The sequence below is a fragment of the Suillus bovinus genome, assembly GCF_016758785.1.
Source record: "Suillus bovinus strain UH-Sbo-P2 chromosome Unknown EDB93scaffold_37, whole genome shotgun sequence".
Taxonomy (NCBI): Eukaryota; Fungi; Basidiomycota; class Agaricomycetes; order Boletales; family Suillaceae; genus Suillus; species Suillus bovinus.
The window spans coordinates 37,528-57,758 of record NW_024542093.1 but is presented as its reverse complement, the minus strand read 5'-3'; the positions used below and the strand labels follow the sequence as shown (position 1 = coordinate 57,758).

General features: G+C 47.7%; 9 protein-coding genes across 9 annotated transcripts; 5 read left to right on the top strand and 4 right to left on the bottom strand.

Annotated features, from left to right (window-relative positions):
- Window positions 1–14: 14 nt before the first annotated feature.
- Window positions 15–1,328, top strand: EDB93DRAFT_1087536 (uncharacterized protein; the record flags this gene model as incomplete). The annotated part of the gene is made up of 7 exons (XM_041446049.1): window positions 15–93; window positions 151–269; window positions 320–481; window positions 536–611; window positions 667–795; window positions 861–1,042; window positions 1,107–1,328. 7 exons carry the CDS (start codon window positions 15–17, stop codon window positions 1,326–1,328), a joined length of 969 nt encoding a protein of 322 aa, XP_041306528.1.
- A 468-nt stretch (window positions 1,329–1,796) lies between these two features.
- EDB93DRAFT_1104862 (uncharacterized protein) lies at window positions 1,797–3,106 on the bottom strand (the record flags this gene model as incomplete). The annotated part of the gene is made up of 3 exons (XM_041447448.1): window positions 1,797–1,974; window positions 2,029–2,663; window positions 2,696–3,106. The coding sequence occupies 3 exons, from the start codon at window positions 3,104–3,106 to the stop codon at window positions 1,797–1,799; spliced, it is 1,224 nt and encodes a 407-aa protein (XP_041306527.1).
- A 419-nt stretch (window positions 3,107–3,525) lies between these two features.
- Window positions 3,526–6,786, top strand: EDB93DRAFT_1152421 (uncharacterized protein). The gene is made up of 10 exons (XM_041449751.1): window positions 3,526–3,633; window positions 3,713–3,999; window positions 4,053–4,094; window positions 4,148–4,798; window positions 4,866–4,937; window positions 5,002–5,182; window positions 5,258–5,346; window positions 5,402–5,877; window positions 5,957–6,240; window positions 6,296–6,786. Exons 1-10 carry the CDS (start codon window positions 3,561–3,563, stop codon window positions 6,496–6,498), a joined length of 2,358 nt encoding a protein of 785 aa, XP_041306526.1. The 5' UTR covers window positions 3,526–3,560; the 3' UTR covers window positions 6,499–6,786.
- An 829-nt stretch (window positions 6,787–7,615) lies between these two features.
- Window positions 7,616–8,611, top strand: EDB93DRAFT_526110 (uncharacterized protein). Its single transcript, XM_041456624.1, has one exon. The coding sequence runs from the start codon at window positions 7,701–7,703 to the stop codon at window positions 8,310–8,312; it is 612 nt and encodes a 203-aa protein (XP_041306525.1). The 5' UTR covers window positions 7,616–7,700; the 3' UTR covers window positions 8,313–8,611.
- A 411-nt stretch (window positions 8,612–9,022) lies between these two features.
- On the bottom strand, window positions 9,023–10,907 carry EDB93DRAFT_1087435 (uroporphyrin-III C-methyltransferase; the record flags this gene model as incomplete). The annotated part of the gene is made up of 2 exons (XM_041446041.1): window positions 9,023–9,661; window positions 9,714–10,907. 2 exons carry the CDS (start codon window positions 10,905–10,907, stop codon window positions 9,023–9,025), a joined length of 1,833 nt encoding a protein of 610 aa, XP_041306524.1.
- A 1,433-nt stretch (window positions 10,908–12,340) lies between these two features.
- Window positions 12,341–13,657, top strand: EDB93DRAFT_1087542 (uncharacterized protein; the record flags this gene model as incomplete). The annotated part of the gene is made up of 7 exons (XM_041446050.1): window positions 12,341–12,413; window positions 12,477–12,595; window positions 12,646–12,807; window positions 12,877–12,952; window positions 13,005–13,139; window positions 13,200–13,381; window positions 13,436–13,657. 7 exons carry the CDS (start codon window positions 12,341–12,343, stop codon window positions 13,655–13,657), a joined length of 969 nt encoding a protein of 322 aa, XP_041306523.1.
- Window positions 13,658–14,153: 496 nt separating this feature from the next.
- On the bottom strand, window positions 14,154–15,380 carry EDB93DRAFT_1152400 (uncharacterized protein). The gene is made up of 5 exons (XM_041449750.1): window positions 15,295–15,380; window positions 15,080–15,241; window positions 14,936–15,011; window positions 14,751–14,878; window positions 14,154–14,690 (listed from the first exon to the last, which is right to left on the bottom strand). The coding sequence occupies exons 1-5, from the start codon at window positions 15,364–15,366 to the stop codon at window positions 14,556–14,558; spliced, it is 573 nt and encodes a 190-aa protein (XP_041306522.1). The 5' UTR covers window positions 15,367–15,380; the 3' UTR covers window positions 14,154–14,555.
- Window positions 15,381–16,245: 865 nt separating this feature from the next.
- On the bottom strand, window positions 16,246–17,872 carry EDB93DRAFT_525992 (uncharacterized protein). Its single transcript, XM_041456623.1, has 8 exons — window positions 17,603–17,872; window positions 17,409–17,546; window positions 17,235–17,353; window positions 17,023–17,184; window positions 16,878–16,953; window positions 16,693–16,821; window positions 16,451–16,630; window positions 16,246–16,397 (listed from the first exon to the last, which is right to left on the bottom strand). Exons 2-8 carry the CDS (start codon window positions 17,482–17,484, stop codon window positions 16,393–16,395), a joined length of 747 nt encoding a protein of 248 aa, XP_041306521.1. The 5' UTR covers window positions 17,485–17,546; window positions 17,603–17,872; the 3' UTR covers window positions 16,246–16,392.
- Window positions 17,873–19,319: 1,447 nt separating this feature from the next.
- Window positions 19,320–20,213, top strand: EDB93DRAFT_1152385 (signal recognition particle, SRP9/SRP14 subunit). Its single transcript, XM_041449749.1, has 4 exons — window positions 19,320–19,389; window positions 19,443–19,515; window positions 19,573–19,688; window positions 19,745–20,213. The coding sequence occupies exons 1-4, from the start codon at window positions 19,366–19,368 to the stop codon at window positions 20,018–20,020; spliced, it is 489 nt and encodes a 162-aa protein (XP_041306520.1). The 5' UTR covers window positions 19,320–19,365; the 3' UTR covers window positions 20,021–20,213.
- Window positions 20,214–20,231: the final 18 nt, after the last annotated feature.

Sequence of the window (20,231 nt, the reverse complement as noted above, 5' to 3'; positions counted from 1 at the left end):
ACCTGGACATCACTATGTTTTCCAAATCCACCACAGGCCTCCCGTTGGATTCGGCCAATATAATGTCAACGGTACTACAAGGTATTTTATACGGTGAGCACCATAAGTTGCTACATCCCATGTTTAGCAACTTAGCGATATTTTTTTCAGGCTTTTCAGTTCTCATGTTCATAGGTACAATCTGGACATTCACTTACAAACAACGCATCCGAGACATCAATAAGCCAAGCACTGTAGTTGCCACCTTGCTGTTCGTACTCAGTACTGCGGTCAGCTTCTCACCACTCTCACCCGACCTCATCTGCTGAAGTCCCCCAAGCACATGATCGTAGGTATCATTCGTCTCGAAGACGGACTGGTGAAGTATGGCAATACCTTCCATGGCGGGCCAGCAGGGTTCTTCGCAGACGTGACCCAACCAACATTTGCGGCTAAGAATACGATAATCACTTTACAAACTTTGCTCGGCGACGGAGTGGTGGTACGTTATCTGCAAGCTTGAGACCCTGCAGTAACTTATATGAATCCCCAAAAGATCTATAGATGTTATGTCGTCTGGCAATCTGTCTGGATCATTATCCTACCGTGCATGATGTGGTGTGGCATCGCAGGTTATTTGCAATCACATACAAAATTTTGGATGTTCTGACTGATGTTGTTTCGAAGCGTTTGGGATTTGTATGGTCTATGTGCAAGCACCGACTACCAATGCCAAAAATGTCTTCGGCAATGAGACTGGGCATTGGGTCACAGCGTTCCTTTCCTTGACGCTTGCAACTAACTTGCTCAGTTCAGGTAAGTTCATTTCTGCGTAAGCGTTGTGCTGAGGTCCATAGTATTAATGACCTGAATATATACAGGATTGTTGGCATACCGCATCTGGACGATCGAACGGAAGGTCTCTGGCTCTTGCGCCGTGAAGAACAAAATGCCTATATTGCGGGTGCTCATAGATGCCGCGCTTTTATACTCTGCAGCCCTTTGTGCCTCACAGGTATGCTTCGCCCTCTCGAACAATGGGTTTTATGTCTTGGGAGACCTGGTGTGTTATTCTACTGTTACCATCTCATCAAAATAACTGATCGGAGCTTTGATCAACCATGTAGATCGTCCCCATCATCTCGATTGCCTTCTACATGGCATTTATCCGCGTTGCAATCAGCAAGAAAATTCAGGAATGCCTATCGGCTACTGTTGGTGGAAGGACAAATGAGTCAGACCCAAGATCCTTGTCGAGATTTCCTGTGCAGCCTTCGGTTGGATACAACAAGGATGATATTCTCCTGACTGACAGAAACAACCTAAAAGTAGATGCTCCCCTGGTATAGAATGGTATGGCTATATCCTCCGGCTCCATGAGGACGGTAGCCACTTCACTCTAAGGAGCACCCAGATGGCATGAGGCCTTGACCGTGTGCTGTACTTTGCCGACTTGCAGAGACGTTGTGAATTCAAACAGCCACTTGCTTAAACGGTTGATTGACTCGTACTGCACACTCGAAAACGCGATACGTGATACTTGGATCCACGCGGTATATTTATTGATTGTATATAAAGAACGGAAGCAGCCATTGAAAATTGAGTAGCTGCATGTACGTGAGCGCACCGGAACATTCCCGTACGAAGCATGCCAGAAATGAGCGATACTAGTAAGTACGCGCAGACAGCACTAGGCGGCTTTCACGATTAAAGCCATCAGGGTAAATAGGAAAGCGAGAGCGTAAGATGGTATATCAGAGCACGTGTATCAACGAAAGAATTTTTGAAAGAAAAGTAGTCCATCCGTCATCGCTCACTCATATTCTCTCGGTGTAAGGCGACTTCACTGCCAGTGAATCGTACCTGCCTTGAGAAAGTGCATAAGTTGTGCCTGTCCCGTTCACAACGCCAGATGCGTATGTCGTAGAATCAAGGTGTCGAGACCGCGATAAGATATCGGACGCGATTTCGGTGCCGTATTGTTCTGCCAGTTGACTGTTGGTGAAAATATTAACACCTACATGCGGGGATAGATAGGGAATAACCTACCTGGCATAATTATCCATGATAACAGCCATACTTGCCGTGCTGAGCCTATAGGCCTTGGGCATCATGCCTTTACCGAAGCGGTAGGTTACGTGGTTCGAGCACAAGAGACCAGTGAGCATGATCACGAGCTGGAGCGGCACGAGGGAGAAAGCAATAGTGTACCAGAAGTACAGGGCGCGTTTCTCGAAGTTGACGTATGCCTCTTTGCACCCCGGAAGAACTGAGCGGGCGTAACAACTTTGGGAGACAGTAGCTTCAACGAAGGGGGAGTAATATCCACAGCAATGAAGTTTGTTTTGAATCCTGAGACGGCCGACTGCGCCGAGATCGCGAGACCACTGGGCATTGAGTTTGCCTTCGAGGTTGAATGTACGTTGTTTGTAGGTCATGTAGCCGGGGGTGACGAGGAGGGCAAAGCAAAGCCAGAGAGCGAAAGTGTAAACTGCTAGGAAGGAGCGGTTGTTGAGTAGGATGCCGGCCCAGCCGATTATGGAAGTGAGTGAGGCAAGAGTGGCAGCGGCTGTGGAGAAAATGAGTTCCGTTCGGTTGCCTACGCGAAGGATGTCTGCGTGTTCGAAGACGTCAAACCATGTGAGAAGACAAAAGATGAGGCCTGCAATGGCATATATGGATAACTGCAGGAGATGTATCAGGAAGTGGAAAGTACGGAAAAGGGAGAGGGAATGACCGCAAGATTGGCAATGAAGAGTGCCCATTTGAACCTGTTCCAGTGCATGTGTGGACGGGTGTGGCCACCTTCTTTGCCACCGAACCAACCACCGGTGACACCGTCGTAGTCTTCGTCGCCTTCCGCGGGCATACGTGCCTCACTGCTCTTAAAGGCCTCCCTACCTCCACCTCTCTTGTGCATCATGGGATGGTCACCATTGGTCTTTCCTGGTCTGCGTCTGCGGGGAGTAGGAGAGAGCAAGCCAGAAGAAAACTTGTTAGGTAGATAATTTACAGAAAGGGAAACGTCCTTTGAGAGGGCGGTACTCTCTGCACGGGGAGATGGTGGGGCAGAAGAAGATTCATCAGCGGCGAAGAGAGGGGTGGGGGGCTCAAGTGGAAACTGCATGTCTCCAAGGATTGGCCTGGTAGAAGGGGCGAGTGAATAAGACGACCGGGCGTGAGAGGTGAGAGAGGAAGGTCGACGGATGTGGCTGGGGAAGCGATTAGTATGTAGGGAGCGCAAATTAGGACGGTATTGAGTAAAAAATAAAGAAATGAGAGACGATGAATTTGAAGGGTGTTTTATATATAAGGAGGTGTGACAGATTAAAAGTACGACTCACTCGCTAAAACTTGGATGGTCCAACATGGGGAGCCTTCACTATGAGCACATACTTATTCAATCGACGTGTCAGAACAATATGGCGTAAACTTTACCGTATAGTGAGAATCTGGTACGTGTCAAATCTTGAGCAGCTGTCCGCTAGAATCCTAAAATCACGTATGTGTTTCCGCAGACGAATAACGTGGTACTCTGAGTGGAGTTATTGTTCCGACTCGGAAGTATTACCACGCCACACATGCGCGACATGTCACATTTCATTAAACGCGTGACTGACGCGTCACGTCACTCCTCAATGTACGACTCGACACGTCCGCTAGAACGGCAGCGCACACTCCCCATATCGGCCTCGCCGACGCCCAGATCTTCGTCACTCACACCACTCCCCAGATTCTCCGAAATTATACCCGACGCCGCCACTTCGCCCGCTGCCTCCAGCAATCCTACTCCTTGCACTTCCAGGGCTTCTGGCCCTTCCCCCTACTCATCCAGACTTTGGCTTTTCACTCTTTCTTTCACTGCGCTCATTAAGACAATGCTTAGCACTGCCTGCTCTTGCACCCGATATAGAATGTCGTGCTTGGACAAGTTTGGCCGAAGTCGGCATGAGAGTCATAGACAGTGGCTTTTGCTCGCAGGAGGGAGGATGTGACTGGGCTGTAGGTATCCATTCAGAGGTACCTCAAATTGTTCTCTCCGCTTGTGCATGCTAATAAGCGTTATAAAAAAGGTCGAGAAAGCACTCAGCAAAGGTCTTCTCATCGCACAAAAAGTCAGTCTCTCCTTTTTCTGGCACAAACAATTGACCCTACCATTGAAATTCAGCACCCTTCACTTCGGCCGCTTCGCCACCACCTAACACTCCTCCATGCTCGTTTTGCATTTACCTTCCCTTCCTCTTCCACATCGCCAAAATTTGCACGTGCTATCCTTAGACGCCTCATTGCGTCATTTGTACCCTCGGATCCTCCAGGCACCGTATACGACGCACACCTAGCATTAATCACCCAAATTACTACACTGCCCTCTTCATCTAATGCTGCTGCTAATACAAGTCCTGCACCAATAGGAGCCCCCGCCCTCCAAGCAGCACTCACTGCAATAGATACTCTCGTAACTCTTGCACGCAAAAACCACCACCCCCGGATTGTTGCCCTTGCTCATGTCATTAGGCTGTGCGTCCTTCTTCGTACAAGTGCATGGGCTCAAGTCGGGGCTGCTCTTGAGACCGCGGAGGCCGTGCTTGGCTTGGTGTTCGACAAGGACGGCAAAGTCAAGAATAACGAGGGTCATACTAACGTGATAGCAAATGCCAAAACTGATGACGCACTTCCACGTTGGAATTCTATAACTGCTCACGACGTTAATGCTTTGTCTCGTGAATATTCTCAAGTGCGCATTACCTCCAATCAGTCCAATGTGGGACCAAAACAAGAGGAGGAAGGCACGCAATCGGATCCTGCTCATGCTTCTCTAGTTATTCATACACTCCTCTCCGCTGCTATATTTTTTACCTTCTCTGGAAACATTCAGTGCAGCCGAGCAAAGGCTCGTCGCGCTCCACGAAATTGTCGATAGTGGAGCACTCGAGGGATTCAAGGATGGTATCATCCAGGTATGTTTTCTGTCTCTCTTTTTCGTATCTCTCCTCTTGGGTCCTAACCACGCAACTCGTATAGATCCCTCTTCCACCACACCCTCCCCTGGCAGTCCATACCACCCACCCACTCATACTTCTCCCGCTCACCTTCCTCGTCAGCGCCACTGCGAAACGGGACCCAGTGGGTAGAAATCCAAAGAGAAGGCTCTGGGCCGAAGCAGCAATCAACACTCTCAATACTGCAGGAGAGGACATCGAACGTAAGTTTTGTTTCTTATGTTTGTGCCGTGCTGTTAATCACCATTGCGTCGATACTGATGCTCATCCATCTTCAGTACCCCTCTGGGCTTCTCTGGCGGACAGAGACGAAATTATACAGCGCACAGTAAGACTTACAGCTGATCTTTTATGTGAGCTCGTCGCGGTACGTTTCATTGCATATCACTATCTCGTATCCTCTGTCTCATCCTGAATCACAGGTGTCGATCCAACGCTCTGAATTCGATGCGGCAGAAGCACACCTACACGCACTACTCACCTTGACCCACACTCACGACCTCTTCCATTCATATAGCGCCCGCATCACCCTCCACGCCGCACACCTCGCACACGCACTCGGAGACACTGAACGTGCAGGCGTATGCTATCGCGTCGCCACATCCGTAGATGACGAATACAATGCAGGGGCCGGGTATGTAGGCGCTGCTGCATGCGCTGGTGAAGCATTATTGCGCATCGGGCTACGTGCTCAAGCTCAGAATCGCGACGAGAACTCGAACTTTGATGTGAATGAAGACGCTAGCAATGACAAAAGCGACTGGTTGGATGCTGAGACGCATGCACTGGCTAGGTCGGCGATCCAGCGGTGTCATGGAATGGGAGGGACGCTTGAAGCGGTTGGGAAGGTGGTGCAGGCAGCTGTGGTAGGTACGAGAGGGGAGATTGTTGGTGCCAAGTGCGTTACTTTATTTTGTTTTATTTCGCACCGACAAATCAACAATTGGCATGTGCTTACGAATTGATTTCTGGTACAGATCGCACCTAAAATCTGCGCTGTCCTTATCGACTTTAGCAGGCGAGAACCATCTCCGTGCGTTGCTCCTCGCGCAAGTAGGCGCACAATATCTCCATACGGCCCCTGGGCATGCTATGGAGACGTTGGCAGTATGTGAGACGCTTGGCGCTGGGATGGGCGCGAAGCCGAAGGACGTGGATGGTGGGAAAGGTAAAGGAAAGGAGAAAGAGAATGACACGGACGGTGGCGATAGCTCAATAGGCAACGCCCCGCTTCGTCTCTGGGTCGGGGAAAGATTTCTCGGTATGTTTTCTATCTCCCTTTCTCTATGTAGTTCAGTGCTGAAAAACTAGCGCAGAGATATTCAAGCGCGCGAATAAGTCGCACCGAGTGGCAAAGCAGGAGGTGTATAATGCCATGTATCGGGGTGCGGTAGAAGAGATGAAGAAGAGGGCGAGGTGGCCTTCCGCGGTGGAATCCGATCATGATGAAAAGGGGCCTGTCAACGGGGAGGACTTCGAAATGCAGGGCCTGGATCCAGATCAGGATGTTGAGATGTAGGTGCCTTCACCTTTCATTCATTTGAGGGTGACGGAGGCCTACTCTGGACGCCGCGGTTTCTGGCTGACTGGACTAATTTTACTAAAAGCACTTAAAGTTATTGATACTCGCAACATACTCGAAGTCTGATCGCATAAAGTTTACGCTGCTATCGTATAGCATATCATCCAAGTATTACACAGTAACATGGACATCTTTGTAGAATAACGCCAAAGGCGGCTTAGTAGAGTGTCTCAAGTAAGTCATTGCATGAGAATGTCATTGTATTGTAGCTGGCTTGCTCCCACATTCCTGTGTCGGAAATTTCTTTTGGCTTGAGCCGGCAGTAAGGACTATCGCGACCGAAATCAAGTCCCCGAGAAGGCGGGATTTTTCATTGAACTGGTGAAGGTTTTAGAAAGGGATCACAATATATCTACAATATTTAAGCGTGAGATACCGCCGGCATCGGGTGCAATTGTGTCTATGGTTGCCGGTCGTCGTCGCTGGTTATTACGACATGTATATCTGCAACCAAGAAAGCTGACCAACACTTTGAGTTAACTACTAATCATATGATGTAGGTCCTGGTGCTATCTTCGACTTCACGGTGAGGTCCATAGCACCTCGATCATCCATCGTTCATCACCACTCATGATGGCGAGGCAGTCACGGTGGAATATTATATTTCATTTAAAAAATGGCTGGCTTTTCCGAGTCGATTCATGCGGCATCGTATTTCTGCGGCTAAGTTTCAACCTTCAACTTGCCTTCGAGCTTAAGTATATTTTATGGGGTGTTTAGCAGCTGGTAAGGCCTATCTATTTTTAAGCATAAACCAGCACTCATGCTTTGTCCGTGTAGTCGTCTATGTGTTGGCCGCACTTACAGATAATATTCTGGGCCGTCTGGATGACGGTCAATGCAGTGGTCGATGCGGCCAGTGGACATTCGAATTCGTCATCATTGTTTGCCTGCACAAGCGCTTTAGCGGTACTCCACCATGATCAATTCATAGGCCCTCGCATATGTGGGCATCAATGCGAGCCATAGTCCGGTGCCATAGTTGCACTGTCGGTCAAAACAGTGGCGACATTGTATGTCCACACCTCTCAATCGTTTAAAATGGCGCAGCTCTACGAAGCAATTCTTCAGTTCTTCTCACTGAGCGCTCCTTCACAAAAAAACACACACTCTCTATCCTCAGACTATAACTTGTCACAATGCCTTCTATCGTGCATGTTGGACCCAACGCAACCGACAAGTCCTCACTTAAGCCTGTCATGCCCCCGCGTCTGGAACGCCTTGCCAACATGAAGCGAAAGCGGGGCTCAAGCTCTTATGAGAGCTCCGACTCAGGACTCCCCTCAGGAAAGAAGCCGCCTCGGAAAACTGGGTCTAGATCAGACGCATCGCGTCTGATGATAAAAAGTCGGCCCTCAAAACGGCAGACTCCCATTACAGTGGATGACGAGTCAGACGATGGTAATGCCCCGGATGATAAGCAGGAGGAGAAGGAGTCATCAAGCTCAAAACCAAATGAAGCGGTGTCGGACAGGCCGCGTCTGTATATTAGAATCCGGCTTCCGAAGCGGCCGACTGATACTGCGAAGGACGACCACTCCAATGATCGTAAATTACAGAAGAAAGAGGAAGATGATGACAATTATCTGGAGGATAGCTCCCCCGAGAGTAGTGAGGACGAGTACGTACCTCCACGCAAGCGCCAGCGTAGACGCATTCAAGCCATCTCAAACCGCTCGTCCTCGCGTGCCCAGCGCACCTCCACCTCTGCTTCCGCCGTCAAGCACGATAAAGGAGTGCAGACAATGTGATCGCATCTTTATCACTACAATACCAATGGTTCATATTTTTCAACTTTTTCCAACGATTTAGAAAGCTGATGAGATGTCATAGAAATGGTTGCCTATGTATTATAGAAAGTTTAGAAGGGGGCGTTCTCGAGATAATCATACCATTAGCTAATGAAGAGGGACTCTCGGGGAAGATCTAGGTGTAAAATATTGTCTCACGGAATGTACAGTATCGTTAAGTATGGATAGGATTCGAACAAAGCATGGGCACAAAGCATGAGTATGTTCTATGATGGGTATGCGCGAGCATTGAATTTAGCCGCTTGATCTTATTGCCCGTACGCTGAGACTTATCTTACGGGCTTGTCATCCTGGCATTCGAGTTGTACACCCAACCAGTACTAGATGACGGATAGCTGCCTCGAGGACTATATGCAGTAAGCCTAGCCCCTGAGTAGTGTCACTTGCAATGAGCATTGAATATGGTGCATTACTTACTGGGCTTTGTTGAGTCAGGGCCTTCAAAAATAGTTGCTACGGAAGGACTGGACCGTCTCACATCGATCAACTTGATATTTGAGCTCCGGAATTTCGAGTCTGAGGTCCAGAGTGACACTATCACCTAATTTAGATACCAATAAGCACGCTTTGCATGACTCCTCATATACATATGCTGACAAGAATTACCATAGATCGAGGAATAGATGCTAACGATCAATCCCAGACTTTAACTATACCTCCGCCCAGCCCTGATCGATTCCTTCTTGCATAACCCACCTGCCTCCTCCTAACCACTTTCTTATCCTCTCTTCGTCTCGTTCATCGCCCTCTTCCAACACGCTTGTGTCACCAGCGCCTTGCAGCGCCAATACAGCCCACCCAACAACCATCATTCCCGGAGGTCTTTGCTCTCCCGCTACGTCCAACGCTTCACATATATCTCCAAGTGTACTTGCGACTACCCGTTGATCAGGCATCGAGCCGCGCTCAATAATGGCGATAGGCGTGTTCCGAGGGTATGGACGCCCCTCTCTTCTCCCTTCACCATTCTGCAGGCCTTCCCCACTGCCACTATCGTTGCGAATCATAGCGCCAACAACCTGCGCTATCCGGGCGACGCCCATGAGGATGAGCACAGTTCGCGAGCGTTCGTAACCAGGAAGCTTGACCTCCTTGCCCTGTCGCCCGACTCCGGTGCACACAATAACACTTTCTGCAACACCGCGCTGTGTGACTGGTATTCCCGCAAAAATAGGCGCTGCAAGTGCAGATGAGACGCCTGGGACAACAAGCGGTTCGAACCCGTGTGCTCGGAAGAAGAGCACTTCCTCTCCTGCACGGCCGTATACGACTGGGTCTCCTTGTTTCAACTGTGTGACGAGTTGATTATTTCGGTGTCAAGGAAATGAAGAATTTACGTACTCTGACGACAGTGAGGCCACGTTGAGCAGCTTCGACTGCTGCGTCCATCATCTCTGATTGCGCGCCTTCGGCATTTCCAGGGAATTTGCGTGCAATGCGCACCTCGACAGTGTCAGGTATGAGAGCTAGTACGGCAGCGGGAACGAGCTTGTCCGAAAGAACAAGATCTGCGTGCTTCGTAAGCGCATTATGAGTTGCAATGGTGAGAAGGGAGGGATGTCCTGGGCCGGAACCAACGAGAAGAATACGGCCTTTCTTCTGAGGCGGTAGAAGTGTCAAGTTATGTAGTGAACTCTCGTTTGGAGCCTGAATTGAGTATGGTGAGGTCGTTTGGGGAGAGCCGCCAGACAATACGAGCTTCATGTCGTCTTCTGACATAGATGCCAACCGTGCGATGGGCCAATACTCGCTGACCTGGGCCACCCATTTCATGCGGCGGCGGGAGGACTCGTCTGTACTTTCGGCGGTACTGCTTATCCAACCAGGTACGGGCCTGTTGGGAGTAGTGACGCTACTGTCCTCGCCTTCCTCAGAATCTCCGATCTCGTCATCTGTATTCTTGGCCAAACGTCGAAGTTTTCCAACCTGCCTGACAGCTCCAGCGACGTCTTTTGGAAGCATACTGACGATCTCTCGTCTTACACGCCCCGCGAGCCTGCAACCCTCCCCATTGGTTGTCACACCCACTTGTAGCGCACTCTGCTCGCCTGTAGATGGATCAACAAAACGGTGTGTGGCTGCGAAGGAGAAGTCGCATAGTGCAGGAAGGTCTGTGACGTTTACGGGAATGTTATGCGCATGACAGATACGTGCAAGTGCAGGTGTGTCCACTGTGTGTATGGTAATGCAGATAAGAGATATAGATGGGTTTTCGGCTAGGAATGCAGAGAGGGACTCTGCATCTGCCTTCGTATCTGGCGCGGGGGAAAGTGGGGAAGTAGACGCAGAGGGAAGCAAGTCCCAGTCCGTGATATTTACTTGCTGTTGGTCCTCTCTCCATCTCAGTTCGTCGCATACTGACCCTCTGGTGAGTATGATCACTTGCATACCTGCCTCGAGTGCCGCAAATGCCCTAGAGGCAGCCAGAACATTACCACCAATGATGAGGATAGTATTTCTGGGTCCTTTGAATGTCAAAAGGAGGGACGCTCCACCTACTGGCGCGGGGTATGGGCTCAATGCACTGGAAACCATGGAAATGATATTGAAGGATAAAAAGAGAAGGAGGGTGTGCTGTCCAAAACCAATTCACGATATAACAAATCATAGTAAGTGACCAGCTGGCAAGAAATCATTATCAAGATAATGAAGTCGTGATGATTGCGTGATAGCCGAGTAGAGAGCGACTGACAGTGAGTAAAGCCAAGCGAACTTTGTAGATTGTATGATTGCGTGGGAGCGAATGGCAGCATCTCTTGCCAACCACCTTGATCACTGCTACCCCACTACTTTTCATCCATCTTGTAAGTTTGGAAGCATGGATGCCAAGATGAGGATGTTGGACAAGGTCTAGACCTGGGTGCAGAAGGGACGAGGAAGCGTGGTAATGGCAGTGGGGTTGATAGACGCCTGCCGTCAGTCCGGAAAGAAGATATTTAAATAACGAGCACGCCTCTGCCGTGAGTACTCATATTTATGTATTGCAATGAGCCAGACTTCATCAGCATTAATCTACAGACTTTTCCGTTGCGAGTACTGGCGTTGATGAGTCCCGGGTATGGAAGGACGAATGTTCACCACAAAGTCACTAGTGACTATGATCGCGATAAGCCCTGAAACCAACCGGCGCCCAGCAGTGGCGTGCTTGGTCACTGTGTTGGGTGTCGCAGGCAACCCAGAGCCGCACACTTTGACCCATTATTTCTTAGTGCAGACTAGACCTTCAAACACACAATTGCACTTTCGCGAGACGACTCTCATACTCCCCGGGTCTCTCCGACTCAGCGCTATCCTGGTCCCCGTGGGTCTGTCTGGATCTATTAGTGCTCGCCTGGTCATCTGGCAACCAGATGATATATTCGTCACAAAGTGTCCATGTGGACGAACAAGGCGCTGCAAGGAAGTTATTCCAGCTCACCTGATCATTGTGTAGCGCTAGGTGGTACTATGCGGCACCAAGGCCAGCTGACTAGTCTTCCCTAGGGCCTAGACGAACCATGATTGTATAGAATGAAGATGGTCGGGACTCCTCACTTGGCGTGAATCATTTCCTTTGTTATGATCGATGTACTATTAATCATATCGGAAATGGCAGGACAATGATGTGGTACCATATCTTCCACTTCGACTCGTTCTGATTGCCATGATGAAACAGGAAATATCATTGTTATTCTTCAAAGCAGCACCGCACATTGAGTTTCAAGACTATATATACTGCCTTGTGCAAGAAATAGGTTCACAAGGGAGCAAATCGCAGATGTTATCTCCCTGATGCAATGTTGAGCGCTGGTCCAAAATGTCTCGGTTCAAGTCTTATTAAAACTGAAACCAACATGCACTGGATGGCTACAGCACGCATTGTTCCAATTAATCACTGGTTTGGGCGGCCGTTTCTACTATATAACAATATAGACGGAGCTGGTGAAGCTACCCATATCGTCATAAACCTCCTAAGCATCAATTTCACCATGGTTGTGTTGGCTGGCATCCCGATGGATTCCGCTGCCATCATGTCATCAGTGCTGGAAGGCATTTTATACGGTATGTATCGCAATGAGTTTTCCGATCCTATAACCAAGTGGCTGACTCGCTAACGTTTTTCAGGATTTTCAGTCCTCATGTACCTAGGTACCATCTGGACATTCACCTATACACAACACATGCAGGATGTCAATCGGCCAATTGCTGTGGTTGCCTCCCTACTGTTCATGTTGAGCACCGCGGTTAGCTTCTCCTCGTTTGCATTCAATGATATCTACTGAAACCTCAAAAGCACATAGTCGTAAATATTATTCATGTTGAACGTGGACTGGTGGAGTATCGTGACACCTTCCTTGGCGGGCCAATAGCATTTTTCGCAGACGTCACTCAAACTACATTTGTGACCAAGAATGCGATATATACCTTGCAAACTCTGCTTGGCGACGGGGTAGTGGTGCGTCAAATTTCCATGTGCTAACTTCAGACCCTCTTTTGCTTATAGAACCTGTCTTTCGTGGAAAAGATTTATCGATGTTACGTCGTCTGGCAATCTGTCTGGGTCATTATCATACCATGCATGATGTGGTGTGGTGTCGCAGGTTAGGTTTCAATCATACTCAGGATGTCGTGAGGTCTGATGTTGTCTCCAAGCGTCTGGCGTTTGTTCGGTCTACTACTTTTCTCGAGCGTCGATGGCCGAAATCGAAAATTTCTTCGGTACTAGGATTGGCCATTGGGTCGCTACTTTCCTTGCTTCCACGCTTGCAACTAATATGTTGAGTACTGGTGAGCACACTTCCACGTAACCGCGATGTTGATACCTAATACCAACCTGAATTTGTCTAGGATTACTAGCGTATCGCATTTGGACGATCGAACGCAAGGTCTCCGTGATCTGCACTACGAAGCGCAAAGTACCTATATTCCGCGTGCTTATAGATGCTGCTGTTTTGTACTCTGCGGCGCTTATCTCATCATTAATATGTTTTTCCCTCTGGAACGATGGACTGGTCGTAATGGGAGACCTGGTGATTCCACTCTTGAAATATGACATCGCGCATCACTGATTTTTGATCAACTAGATTGTCCCGATCGTCTCGATTGCCTTCTACATGGTATTTATTCGCATCACGACCAGTAAAAGCAAACAATATCACCTCTCGAATGTCGGTAGAGGGACCACTGAGACAGAACGAAGCAGATTGCAACAACATCCCATGCAGCCGTTGATACACAGGCCGAATGATTCCAAATACTCCTTGGGTGTTAGCTCGAAAACAGATCTAGAGACACATCCATCATAATTATCTAGCTATGTATACCTTTTATGATACAGATATCCCCCCATTTATAATTTTTGGACAAAATTAATTTAGGCAGTGGCTACCTCAGAGCGCGAGAATATGATGATCTGACAGTGTACCTCATCCTGCGCTGCGGTTCGAAATATCAGATACTTGAAGCTGATGTCTATTTTCTTGATTCCAATTTATATCCTGTTGAAGGATGCAAGTCATTTGAGTCAATTCCGTCAACACGGAATCTGCTCAGTAGTCAGCGCTCAGCGCTCAAACTTCAGAGGTTAGTTGAGTCTTGAAGCAAATTCGGGAGCAGGTGAATAACTTAGCGCAACATCGTGACGAATGGTGCTCCGAAACAGCACACTGCTGGTCCAGGGCGCTGAGCCAATTTTGGTGGCATCAGATCTTTGACGACTGGCTGAAAAGCAGCTTAACTGCAAATTGATATTTCTGCAGATGATTTTATCTCCGAGTCGAACCCTATTCAGTCCAGTAGAAGGCGAAGTACAGTCAGATCTTTTGGTGTCCAGAGTGAGATAGTCACCGTCTGAAACCGAGAGAGCACGAAATGTATTTATATCACGTTAAATAACTACAATAACGTATACATCACTATTTCAACCAGGAGGATGCATCAGTTTCCCTGTGTGCAATTTGCAAAGGCTGCATAGGATAATGCAGCGGGATTCCTGGGTCTGTCACAACTGTGCCATTAACAGTCAAGAGAAATTTCTGAGTATTTTTGTCGATTGCAATGCGAATAAACACCATGTAGAAGGCGATTGATATGATCGGATTAATCTAGTTGACTGAAGCTCAATGATTTTTATGATAAGTGTCAACAGCGGAATTACCAAGTCTCCTATGACATATGTGCCATTGTTCGAAAGAGCAAAAGATATTATTGCGGAGAAAGTGGTTGCAGAGTATAAAATGGCAGCATCCACAAGCACTCGCACGATCGGCCTTGTACCCCTCCTAGTGCGGATTGTAGAGACACTGCGTTCGATCGTCCAGATGCGATATGCCAGCAATCCTACAAACATTCGGTTCATAAGTGTCTCGATATATTGCGCTCATGCAGAAATATACTTACCTGAACTGACCAAATTTGTCGCGAAAGTAAAGACAATGAATATCGCACCCAACGTCCAGTCTGGTTGGTGAAGACACTTTCGGCATCGCTGACCAGCGAAAGGTCGTACACCATATAACTCCCACACGCTGCAAAACAACTTGAATGTCAGAGCGCGCACTTTCTGAGTATGATAGCAACCAAACCTGCAATTGCACACCACATCATGCATGGTAGGATGACAACACAGATAGATTGCCAAACGACGTGACATCGATAAACCTTTAATAAAAAAAGGGATTCTATAAGTTATAACGGTTTCAAGCTGGCAGGTGAGATTTCGATCATACCACTACCCCGTCGGCAAGCAGAGTTTGCATGAGAATCACCGTAGTCTTGACCACATACGTCTTTTGGGTATAGTCTGCGAAGAATGCCGCAGGGCCGCCTGGAAAAGTCTTACGATACTTCACCAATCCATCTTCGACACGAATAATGTCTATGACCATGTGCTTGGGAGACTTCAGTAGAAGGCATTGGCGGATTCGAGTGACGAAAACCTAACCACAGCGATTGGTCGATTGATGTTCCTGATGCATTTTTTGTAGGTGAATGTCCAGATGGTACCTATAAACATAAGAACTGAAAAGCCTGAAAAATGTTAATTTAGTTGGCATGAAACGGGTATACTCATTCCAACACTCGCCATATAAGATGCCTTCCAGAACTGTTGACATGATGGCAGCGGCATCCAGCGGCATGCCAGTGCCTGTTGAAGTCATGGCCAGAATGATACCTTAAAGATGAATGACGGTGCAAGTGGGCATCGTCAGCCATCTACATTAAGTGTGATGCTGCATACAAGCTAAGCTTGAGATACTAATAGTATCAGGCCGGCCATCAGAAATCGGCGAATGCTTGAGAGAAAAGAGATGCGTGGTCATGATGGGCTGATCGTGGACAACGGCATAACGTGGAAAGAAGGAGTCACAGTGTGTGTCAAGTGTGGTTCGTCCTTATCTCCCGCAAGCCCAAGCAAGTAAAAATTCCTGGAAGATGCAAAACTGCGATGAGGCGAGGCGCGGTGAGTTGAAATGAGATTTCACTGGTCACTGGTGGCTGTAATTCATATATAGGCCAAACTTTAAAATACTTTGATAACTCCATGGGGCAGACAAGGGGCCGAATAACAGCAACTTATGAATAGCATTGGGCTTTAATTAGGCTGATATCCATGATGCATTTCGCATCCTAGGCCGGCATCATCGACATTTCTATGGACTTTGCAGCGCTGGAACAACACATCGTAATTCACTTCAACCACAAGTCAATAACTCCTGTTTCCGCAGATAACTTTATCTCGAGCTAGTACTAGAAAACAATTACAAGCAAATTTTTGGCGTTCCCTAGAGTGAGGTAACCGCTGTCTGAAATTGAGAGAGTACGAAAAAAGTTATATCAGGCTGGATGTATCCATCACTATTTTAGTCAGAAGAATGCATCATTCTCCCTGTGTGCAGTCCGCAAAAGCTGCATAGGATAATGCAGCGGGATCCTTTGGTTTGTCTCACCTGTCCCACAAACAGTCGAAAAGAATTCCTGAGTATCTTCATTGATTGCGATGCGAATAAACACCATGTAGAAGGCAATCGATATGATCGGATTAATCTAGTTGACTGAAGCTCAATGATTTTTATGATAAGTGTCAACAGCGGAATTACCAAGTCTCCTATGACATATGTGCCATTGTTCAAAAGGGCAAGACATATTATCGCGGAGCAGATGGACAGAGTATAGAACTGCAGCATCCACAAGCACACGCACAATTGGCCTTACACCTCTCCTAGTGCGAGTTGTGGAGATCTTGCGTTCGATCGTCCAGATGCGGTATGCCAGCAATCCTACACATGTTCAAGTTCGCAGGTGTCTCAATATTAGTACGATTACTCAAAAACGTGCTTACCTGAGCTGAACAAATTGGTTGCGAAGGTAAGGGTAATGAATCCAGTGACCCAACGTCCAGTCTGGTCAGTGAAGATACTTTCGGCATCACTAACCAGCGAAAAGTCATAGGCCATATAAGCCCCACACACTTCGAAATAACTTGAACGTCAGACACACACTTTCTGAGTATAACGGCAAACGAACCTGCAATTGCACACCACATTATGCATGGTAGGATGATCACCCGGACAGACTGCCAAACGACATAACATCGATAAATCTTTTGTCAGAAGGGAATTTTTATAAGCCACAAGAATTTCAAACTGTCAGAGAAAAAAATTGATCCCACCACTACTCCGTCGCCAAGTAGAGTTTGCATGACATTCACTACACTCCTGGCCGTAAACATTTTTTGTTTACCATCTGCAAAAAATGCCACTGGGCCGCCTGGGAATGTGTCGCGAAACTTCACCAGTCCATCTTCGACACGAATAATCTCGATGACTACGTGCTTGGGAGCCTTTAGTAGATGTTATCAGATTCAAGTGACGAAAACCTAACCATAGTACTCAGTAGAAATAGCAGGACGGCAACTGTAGCGACTGGTCGATTGACGTCCCTCATGCGTTTTTTGTAAGTGAATGTCCAAATGGTTCCCATAAACATAAGAACTGAAAAGCCTGTAAAATGCCAGTTTGGTGCGCGTGAAACGGGTACACTTATTGCAACACTCGCCGTATAAGATACCTTCCAGAACTGTTGACATGGTGGCAACGGTATCCAGCGGCATCCCAGTATCTGTTGGATCCATGACGAGAATGTATGGTAGTGTGGGTCACCACCCGCATGTTATAATACTTTGGAGTGGCTATGCTTGAAAAAAAAAAATAGAAATTGGTGAAACACACTGATGCACCTAGAGTGCTTACAGGATCTGACACAGGATCCTGGATCAGCGTTCGTTGGGCGGACAACATCCTGACAGTATCACTGCCGCCCCCAATACCCACGCATGTAATTTGCTGTACAGTGGTTCGTGATGTGAAACGGCGCCACAATCGACCGTAGAGAACAGCGCTGGCATAATGCGATGTGTCAATCAAAAGTTGCATTCTTACGGTCCATTCTATCTCCCGCCATAGGTTTCCGGGAGCCCTAACTCCCGAGCAAGCGAAAAAGCAAATTGAGGCGACATGAGGTGAGATGCTATGGCATAATATCGGCCAGCGATCTCTGTCCGGTCACGACTCAGTTAGGCTCTCTCGGTGTCCCTGGTGTCTGTGGGATCAAGATTAGGCGTCGGAAATTGAGAGAGGTTCAGGCCTTGCCAAATGTGTATTCTTTTTGCTTAGGTTCAGCGTCATGCAAACGACTGTAATACCACTTACTGTAATAGCGAGGTTCGGGAAGTAGCGAGATGACGACGCATATGCTTCGCAACTTCTGATCGCCATGCTGCACATAGTCTTCTCCGAGATCTGACCAAGATCAGCACGGTGCTTCAATGCTTCGAGAACATGATGTACATGCAGAGGTCACAGGATGTTATCTGTTGATCTGTGGAGTTCGAGTCCCGTTGATCCAAGCAACGGAGATCTCCTTTCAACTTCTGTTGGGATAGGATAAGACTACCGTGTCAGAATCAGGACAGAGACGGAACTGTCAGGGGCCAGATGATTTGTAGAGATATATAACTTGTCGTGTGCTTGCGAATCACTGAAATGGTGGTTAGACGCTAGTGGCCCATTCATACTCATGATGGAGGCACTCATAGAATAGCTATGAACAACCAGATGTAGTCGCATGAGTACGTCAAGATGCGTGCCATCCTATATAAAAACAAAAGAGAATAATGCTCGAGGCGTGAGCGTATCTCTCTAAACCACAAAGGAGAGGGGCTCAGTCGCAAGTAATGCAGGAGGAGAACGAACATGTCGAAGAGTGTAAGGATGGGTTCCAAGTGCATGTACATCTGAAGGCGATCAGCGTGAACAATTCTATTAGCACTACTCATGCTGGCCCTCAGATTATCCGTCCAAACCTTTATTTCTGTGGCAGGGGAGAGAAAAAAGGCTAGAACATTCAAAACGTTCAAATCTTAGCGGTCGACACATCATAAAAAAGTCCCAAACAGGACAAATTTGCATGTTCCAGTTTTCTGTCGTGCTATCACGTACATTTACATATCGCTCATACTTTATCTTGCAGCTGCATACCTGGAGTTCGTAACCTGGAAACAATGATGACCATGGATCAAGATGGTCTCTGTGCAAGCAAAACATCGGACACTACATCATTTACGGCACTTGAGAAGCTTCGCAGGCACCATTAGGTATCCTGCAGCTATTCAACCTCATGAAGTTGGAGGGTCTCCTTGTCGTGCCCGAATACCTTCAAGACTTTTGGTAAACCTACGGACGGAAGAGCTCGAGCTCCAAGCGGAAACATTGCTGAGGGTCTATGAGCATGGGAGTGTCCCTCGAAGCTGCACATCAATATTTTCCTTGAAGATGTTGCACATTCGAATATAGAATTATAAAAGACGCGAGAATAGAGGTGCGATCACAAGTTCAAGTTGTCTGAAGACGGCCAAGATCGAAACCCCTTTCTTTGCCCTTGTTTGGATATTGTGACCCCCATACGTTTCTTGACTTAACGAACATGTTCTCAACGCTCGCGCTGCATCAGGCCCATGCAGCTCGTTGACAATAACACAGTGCGTTCCTCTGCCTTTACAGTTGTTAGTGTGATCGTTCAAACAGTATTTAGTTTCTCCAGCAGCTAGGCGCCCTCTTCGAATCGACCAAAGACAAGGGCACGATATGGCTCACTTATAAGCGATGTGCGTATTGATCGATCGCTCTGTTATTTTGACTTAATACTTTCTGATTACATGTAGTAACTCATGACGGTGATGACACCGTAATGAAAGAAGGAGATGGGAGCGATGGGAGCAGAGAATATCCCTGTATTGTTCGTGTCACTGATGGCAAGAAAGTGAAGTTCTCCACCAAGGTACATCACAGATCTTTTTCACGGCCTCGCAATGCTGATGATACACCACCTTGTAGATTTTATCAATAGACCTTGATAAATTCCACTCTGCTTACGGTGCCCTGCTCAAATCATCCATGACTACCCTTCGCAAGCGCGATAAAAAACGTGAAAAGCAACGCGCTGAACAACTGGCAAAGAGGAAGCAGCGCATTGCAGAACCGGTTGTTATCGATGGACCTAAGCGAGGGAACGGTCGACGCAAGAGGCAACGACAAGTCAAGGCAGCCCTTAAGCATGCGGACATGAAGGAGCGCGTAGCCAAGAGGGAAGAGGCACGAGCAAAGTCATGAGGATCGTAAGCGTGTGTTGTAAAAAGTATGTTGTACGCTGCTGTAATATCTGCTTACGTCGACCGTACCGATACGATGTCTATCCGGGGCCTGCTTGAGATCTTGATGAGATCTGGTATTTCGCTAGACAGTGACGGGTGATGTTACGTGCTCCTTCATCTAAACACACAAAAGAGGATGCGTTGAAAACTAATGAGGAACTCATGTCTAT

Bases quoted from the DNA above. Each gene is read 5' to 3' on its own strand.
- EDB93DRAFT_1152421 (XM_041449751.1), top strand. From the start codon at position 3,561: ATGCGCGACATGTCACATTTCATTAAACGCGTGACTGACGCGTCACGT. The intron at 3,634-3,712 runs GTCCGCTAGAAC...ACCACTCCCCAG, and splicing joins CTCAATGTACGACTCGACAC to ATTCTCCGAAATTATACCCG. The intron at 4,938-5,001 runs GTATGTTTTCTG...CAACTCGTATAG, and splicing joins TCAAGGATGGTATCATCCAG to ATCCCTCTTCCACCACACCC.
- EDB93DRAFT_526110 (XM_041456624.1), top strand. From the start codon at position 7,701: ATGCCTTCTATCGTGCATGTTGGACCCAACGCAACCGACAAGTCCTCA.
- EDB93DRAFT_1152400 (XM_041449750.1), bottom strand. From the start codon at position 15,366: ATGTTTATAGGTACCATCTGGACATTCACCTACAAAAAATGCATCAGG. The intron at 15,242-15,294 runs GTTAGGTTTTCG...AAGTCTCCCAAG, and splicing joins TCAATCGACCAATCGCTGTG to CACATGGTCATAGACATTAT. The intron at 14,879-14,935 runs GTTTGGTTGCTA...GTTGTTTTGCAG, and splicing joins GATGTGGTGTGCAATTGCAG to CGTGTGGGAGTTATATGGTG.
- EDB93DRAFT_525992 (XM_041456623.1), bottom strand. From the start codon at position 17,484: ATGGATCCAACAGATACTGGGATGCCGCTGGATACCGTTGCCACCATG. The intron at 16,954-17,022 runs GTGGGATCAATT...TTCTGACAAAAG, and splicing joins TACTTGGCGACGGAGTAGTG to ATTTATCGATGTTATGTCGT. The intron at 16,822-16,877 runs GTTCGTTTGCCG...GTTATTTCGAAG, and splicing joins AATGTGGTGTGCAATTGCAG to TGTGTGGGGCTTATATGGCC.
- EDB93DRAFT_1152385 (XM_041449749.1), top strand. From the start codon at position 19,366: ATGCAGCTCGTTGACAATAACACA. The intron at 19,390-19,442 runs GTGCGTTCCTCT...AACAGTATTTAG, and splicing joins AGCTCGTTGACAATAACACA to TTTCTCCAGCAGCTAGGCGC. The intron at 19,689-19,744 runs GTACATCACAGA...ACCACCTTGTAG, and splicing joins AAGTGAAGTTCTCCACCAAG to ATTTTATCAATAGACCTTGA.